At 31.0% G+C, this 7,261-nt stretch overlaps 1 protein-coding gene and 1 long non-coding RNA gene across 6 annotated transcripts in view; both read left to right on the forward strand.

Moving 5' to 3' along the window:
• The window catches only part of LOC143343497 (uncharacterized), an 89,152-nt gene that overhangs the window by 69,710 nt on the left and 12,181 nt on the right, over nt 1-7,261 (forward strand). The gene's annotated exons all lie outside the window — the stretch shown is intronic.
• LOC143343496 (GPI alpha-1,4-mannosyltransferase I, stabilizing subunit) lies at nt 4,807-7,243 on the forward strand. The gene is made up of 4 exons (XM_076768466.1): nt 4,807-5,200; nt 6,393-6,519; nt 6,658-6,954; nt 7,060-7,243. Exons 1-4 carry the CDS (start codon nt 5,067-5,069, stop codon nt 7,213-7,215), a joined length of 714 nt encoding a protein of 237 aa, XP_076624581.1. The 5' UTR covers nt 4,807-5,066; the 3' UTR covers nt 7,216-7,243.

Below are 7,261 nucleotides of genomic sequence, written 5' to 3' on the forward strand. Positions count from 1 at the left end.
CTCTAGAATCCCTCATTAAAATTTTTCCCAGGGGTGGCCGAACACCCTGTATATTACTATTACCTTAAAACCATATTATGATTAAATCAACTGTGGAACAGCGTTTATAGAATATTATACTCTTCTCGTTTCACCATGTTCTCATTAATCCAATTTAACTAATTGTTAAGCAAATACCACTGTGATACAATGCTAAGTGTATTCACGTTCATGCTATTTACAAAGTCCCATAATTGGTATTAAATATCATTGTTTGATAGATTGTACTAAAGCAAATAATAAAATAGAAATAAAATAAAACTCATTTTTATGATTTCCATTATATTTATAATGTAATGCGATAGTCTAAACTTTGGTCTGTTATCGTATCTACATATGTAGATAATGCTAATCTCCTACACCTGTCAGGTAAATTGGCTTGCAGGAGATGTTAATTAGGATGACGGGAGCTCAGCCGGAACCCGAAAGGTAGCCTCGACCAGCCTAAACCCACCTAACTGCCTCTGTTTCTTGCTTCAGTTCGCTTGGGCTCGGTTCGTGGTGCCTGTCTGGCAGTTAGGCTTGCCAAGACTCAGAGTTCCGGGTTTCTCTTTACTAATATATTCAAGGGAGTACCAATCATCTTTCGAAAGATTAACTTACAGACATTTACACTTCCAGATATTATCCAAACTTAAATACAAAAATTCATATCAGATTTCCGGGTTTCTCTTCACTAATATGTTCAAGGGAGTACCAATCATCTTTCGAAAGATTAACTTACAGACAATTACGCTTCCAGATATTATCCAAACTTAAATACAAAAATTCGTATCGTTTATCTAATCTTGCTATCTTCGATGAGTGTCGGCGTAAAAATATGTGACTGTCTGGGCAAGTCTGTGAAAATCTGTGTTATCTTTAAACGACCGGAGTAAACTGGTCGGAAAACGTGTCGCCGTTGCTCCGCTTGCCGTTTTCGAAATCGCTCACATGCTCGTCCGAAAACAATCCTGAATTTCAGCATAAATTCTGCCCTACGAATCACGCAAAATAAAATTATTCCTGATATTATAATTTATTGAATATGATTACAACGAATACCGTGAACATTCGAACGATTCCACAAGTTTGAAAAGGTATAGGATATCTTGGTGGACTATCGATTAGAATGATATATTTAAATATTTTAAAAGCTTACTTAAAGTAGAGTGCCAACAAATTTGTACTTTCCATAGATCTTTTCAGCAGGGCAATGATCCTGAATGAACATTAATCTTAGTCCATACGAGAATAGTTATTACTATAATGTCGCACATCCGTTTAAAACGGCTTCGCAATCACCGAATATAAATCCCATAATGTGCAAATAGAGTTGAAATGGCGAACTCTGGTACATACCACCGAGAATACAAATAATTTTTAAAATCCAAGAATGATCGAAATTAGCAGAGATAATGATCATTTGAACAACTTATGGTGTACGATACTGATGTGGTTTAAGCGTGTAACTAAAATTAAGTTTAATTTTTACACTGTTAGAGAACATTTGTATGCCAAATTTTATTCTCTTTAAGATTCGTACCAAAGAAATTTTGTTTCTTTTTTTAATGGAATATTGTAATTAAAATGAAGAGTTCTCTGTGTACAGATGGGATACCTTTGTGTACATTTTCACGAGTGTTCAGTGTCTCGACCAATAACGCTGGAGTGTTCATAAAAGAAATTACATTCTACTGGAATGGAGAATTGTCCTTTCGATTTCTTGTATCGAAACTCTATGAGACTATTATTACGTCAAAGTCGGTCATGTGAATGCGGACGAACGACGTTGAAGAAGACAAAGAACAGGCAATGCAGCCTTAAACGATAGACTGCGAAGTAAGAGTACGAGAGACCGAATCTAATATTATTTCAGAATTGGCCAGAGATAAACCGGGCCAACGTCGACCGAACGAAGCAAACCGAAGTGTACGAAGCCTTGAGGCTTGAGTCATCTCCCTCGGCTTCAATTTGGCTCACTTGCAATATTACGCACAATAACGTAATATTGTGGAACGTGCGCTTACGTTCTTCAGCATTTTTACACAAACCACCATCAATGAAAATTTTTCACATCCGTGTATAAATCCTTCCCTATGTACTGGTCGAAAAGCAGAAATCAAATCGTTTTTACTTCCTGTAAACAATAAACACGTTTTAAGCTCTTACGGTCACGTTTTGACCACTGAAAAGAAATTTTGTTTCAATACCCGTTAACACAAATATATACAAGTCCATGATCCTTTCTAAACTTCTGTTAAGAGTGTACTCAAGTGGAGAAGTTTGAAAAAAAGGATTTTTTTCTTTTTATAGATACACTTTATACACATCCGCAAAGATATGTTTTCTGTACCTCAAAGGATCTCATTTTTCAGAAATTATACAAATAATTCGCGTTTTTTCGTTCACTTTGGCTTTATATTTTTTCTGATATTCAGTTTTTGTTATCAAACTTCGTCTCAGGAGCAATATTATTACTCCGGTTTCAATATTCTGCTCCTGATCTATGATTCTAACTTAATCTTGTTCTTTTATATTGATTGTATAGCAAGCAGGGCTGTTTAAATCAACTGAATTCAACAACTCTACTTACAATCACTTTACAATCTTATTTACACTATACACATTCTATATACTAGTGTTGTCTCCTTACATATACACAGTAACTTTTCAAGTATAAAAAGGTAAACACATTGTCAGATGTATAAATAATATATTAAAGATACATTAAAAATTACATAAAATATTACAAATATATATTATAGATAAATTACAAAAATATATTACAACTAAGTTACAAACATATCTATCAAGGAAAATAATTGAAATAAGACACTTATTAACATTGTTAACATTTTATTTTCAATTTATTTTTTCATGTAGATTTGTCTCCTTTCAAGTTACACCACCAATTCAAAAAATCCCTGTTGTTCATCCACACCTGAGAAAAATTTTAATGGGGGATTCTAGAGGCCAAAATAAGACAAAAATTAAGAATACCAATTTGTTGATGAAGGCTTCATTAAAAAGTTATTAATGTTTGAAGTTCCGCCCTTACTGAATTTTTTTCTCCAAAATGCGCAAGATTTCAGGGATATGTCTATTCACCAAAAATTATTGTATTTGACCCCAGAACCTAGAAATAATTTTTTTAGAACGATTTGAAATTTTTTAATTTTATCAAAAAATTTCACACTTCTTGAATTTTTTTCTCAAAAGTGCGTAGGATTTCGGGGTATGTGTATTCACCAAAAATGATTGTATTTGACCCCAGAACCTAGAAATAATTTTTTTAGGACGATTCGAAATTTTTTTTTTTCGCCAATAAATTTAGGCACCTACCCCCTGTCGATTTTTCTTAAAAATTTGTTTTTCATTTTTAGTAATTTTGTTTGACGTCCTACAGAAAAGTTGTCTAATACTTTTTTGTATGTACCCATGAGCTCTACTTCAGAAAAAAGTTTCATTCAAATATATTCACTATTGTAAGAGTTATGGCTGTTTGAAAATTGGACCATTTTTATGAGGTTTTTCTCACTTTCCGGGGTGAAAGAGCAACTTTTCGATTATTTTTGCAATTTCTGCATATTCTCCATCAAAATACGCGTAGTTTGCTTTTTTAAACATTAAAATCGTCCAATCCGTTCAGGAGTTATGACATTTTAAAGATTCGCATAAAATTTCAGGGAACCATTTCAGGCCTCAGATTATATTTTCGGTGCGGAATTTTTTTCTCGAAAGTGTGTAGGATATCGAGGGTATGTCTATTCACCAAAAATGATTGTAATCGACCCCTGCAACTAAAAATATTTTTTCCAGAATGATTTGAAACTTTTCAATTTTCAGGGTAACAGACAGTTATGATCAGACATTATATTTTCAGTAATGAATTTTTTTCTCGAAAATGCGTTGAATTTCGAGGGTATATGTATTTACCAAAACTGATTGTAATTGACCCCCGCAACTAAAAATAATTTTTTCAGAACGATTTGAAATTTTTGAATTTAATTGTTAACAACTTTTTAACGAAGCCTAAAATTTTTCCCAGGGATGGCCGAACACCCTGTCTATGGTTGTATTATTCCATTGTGTATTTTTTTACTAAAAATTCACTATAAGAATATATGCTACAAATTACAAAAATCTATAGTACAAATACGATGTTATATAGTAATATTAAAATACTATCTATATATAATAAATAAATTTATATAATTTACAGTTCAACTTCAAATTATTTTCTAAGTTTAATTATTTTTTTTCGATAACGTGATATTAAAAATAACATAATTCGTATTAACAATTACTTCCACAGTGATTTACATCAAAACACCTTTTAGTCAAAATATGCATAGAACTGTAGTAGAAATAGTGTTAAATAGACACACAGAACGTACACGAACCAACATATGCAACACAGTTTAGTTATTCTCCAAAAGAAATAATCATGCAATGATTGGAAGACGTGAATACTTGTCCATACCTTGACCTAGAAAATTCTAATTGAGAAGACGCCATTTATGACGACCCTTATCATCTTCCAATTTCAGTAATTTGCATACAGAAAATACTTGTCGTGCATTTGATAGTTTTCATTTTTTTTGTAGAAAAGCATTTTGCAAACAGAAAATATGTACAAAAGCGTACCAGACGATTAACACTTTAAGAAATAAGTTTACGAGAGCAAGAAGGTAAGGCTCACACTTGCCTTCTCTCTCGATTTCTCGAAATTGCACGAAGCGTAGCTCGTGTGGTATTATGGGTCTGTTATCCCCAGTTCCCCGTTAGACGCTAAGGAAGTTTGTCGTTTCTAATGTCGACGTCGATGCACTCAATTATGCCAAATCTGACCACACTCACCGGAACTGGTTCTCAATTTGCGATATTGCGATTATCGGAGTAAAAATGATATATCGATATATCGTTATCATCTCCATTTGATCCTATCAATATGGCAGTTAACGCAACATGTATGTGTTCACCTTTCATAAACCTATCCAAATGTGTTATTTCGGTTAGATTTAATAAAAATTTTCATATAAACAATGTCATTACGTTTTGTTAAACGATGTTCGGTGCAAATGAGTATGTTTCTTGTTCTAATTTTGCAAAATGTTGAATTTTGTCGGAGTCTGAATGTTCACGTTTCGTTGATGGTAGAAGGGGAAGGATTCCATAGGTAAGTCAGATATTAAAAAGAATCTTCTTTGAACAAATTATACATTGTTTAATTGATCGAGGTGTGTTATATATCATTTGATTCGTCTAATTTAATACATTATTAATATGCATTACATTATTTGCGAAAATTCGTTATTTTTATTTAAACTTGTCGTAAACTTGCAATAAAAAAGTAAGGTTAAGTATATTTTGATAGGTTCATACAGTCAATCGACTATTATTTGTCCTATAAAGTAAGATCATTGCAAAACAGTATTTTTATTTAATTTCACTTGTATAATAATATGACATTGCTCATAATTATATGTTAGCATATGTGTTAATTTTAAGACATCTGTAACTGAGTTAGGTCTGGGTTAGGTTAGAAGCCAAGGGGGAGGCAATATTTTTTGTACTGTTACTGCACATACTATCTGATCTACTCTTGCATAGTATGTGCATAAAAAAATGACTTTTATGCATACATGTTTAACAAATTAACATTTGACTACCTGACATTTATAATTTACACCATGAACACAGTAACGACAGTAACATTTACAATTTATCTACAACTTTTCAGAAACATATACAAAACAATTTATACTTTATATTCTGTATACGTACAATCTCTACTATTGATATTTGATTATTTTTGTTGCATTTGTGATTGTAAATACATGTTGCAGCTTGTATGTTATAAACTTGTTATGAATTGTCAAATTATTATCAATAAATCATTGGAAAAAGTAGCAGCAAAGTCAATTGAATTAATATTTGACAATTTTTGAGCTAAAACAGACTTAATAATGAATTAATAGTATTGCATAAGTATTAAAACAGAAATACTTGTAAGAATATGTATCAATTATTATTTAAAAATTCATAGGTAGAGTAACTCTACTTTGGTAGCATATGCTTTTTAAGTATAAAGAAAGGTCATATAAAAATAGATTTGGAAATTCTTCTTCTACTAAATATGCATATACATATATTCTTTACAATGGTGGTGTTAAAATAAGGTCTTGTTCCTGTTGGTAAAAGCAAGTAAACATTGCAAAAAATTCTGTGTTACATAAAATAGTTAAAGTATTGAACAGGATAAATGAGCATTTGGATAATATGAATTCAATTAATAGAGATTTTTTGTACTTTTTAAATTAAGTATACATTTAGATTTTTTTCACATTTAAGAGAAAACTTGTTTGCAGGTACTTAATATATCAAATAGATTTTGACAATTTTATAAATGGGTGTAACATTGCTCTGCATTTGAATCTACCATCTTCCTTATATACTAATATCAATGAATTGAATGATTTAAAAAGACTAGGTGTTGTAAGTAACAAAATTTATAATCGCTGAATACATTTCTATAATTAAGTTTAAATTTTATATTATTTTCTTCTAAGAATTTTTATCCATGAACATTCTCATTTCTATAATATAAGATATTTTCTACTTGCTACATTTTAGACCACGGCATGTTCTGTGGGGGAAACAGACATAGAATTATTCATGGAAAAAGCAAAATCTCAAAATGTCACTATATGTTCACCTTTAATTGGTGTAAAGTCTATATTAAAGCTTCCTGTACATCAGCGTTACCAGTATCCTAATGAAAATAATATGTACACAACTATAACTTTACCGAAACCAAATTTGCTTTTGGGTTGTAAAGAAAGGATTAGGGAATTCAGAGTTTCAAAGATAGATTTGTGTTCTCCATGCATAGAATTTGTTCCTAAATGGAGAGAGATTCCATATGTTTGGGTAAATAGTACATTTTACTACATTAAGTACCATTATACAAAAATAGTTTGTTCTGTAGTTTTACAGATGAGTATATATTACAATCTTTATACATTTTCTTTACAGGATACAGAAGATGTTGTATGGAAAATACCAGTTGGTAATTTGAATATGTTAACTACAGTAACTTACATAACGCTACTATTAACAATTTTATGTACTATGTTTCTTATGCGAACAATTTGGAAATCTGTACTATGTACACATAAAAAAACAGAATAATACATTTCAAATATACTTTCTAAAAGTACTTTTATAATACGAATTT

This window comes from Colletes latitarsis, chromosome 7 (assembly GCF_051014445.1).
Source record: "Colletes latitarsis isolate SP2378_abdomen chromosome 7, iyColLati1, whole genome shotgun sequence".
NCBI classification, from domain to species: Eukaryota; Metazoa; Arthropoda; class Insecta; order Hymenoptera; family Colletidae; genus Colletes; species Colletes latitarsis.

Coding starts and splice junctions, on each gene's coding strand:
- LOC143343496 (XM_076768466.1), top strand. CDS start 5,067: ATGTCATTACGTTTTGTTAAACGATGTTCGGTGCAAATGAGTATGTTT. Junction 6,520..6,657: donor ATTTAAAAAGACTAGGTGTT/GTAAGTAACAAA, acceptor GCTACATTTTAG/ACCACGGCATGTTCTGTGGG. Junction 6,955..7,059: donor GAGAGATTCCATATGTTTGG/GTAAATAGTACA, acceptor TTTTCTTTACAG/GATACAGAAGATGTTGTATG.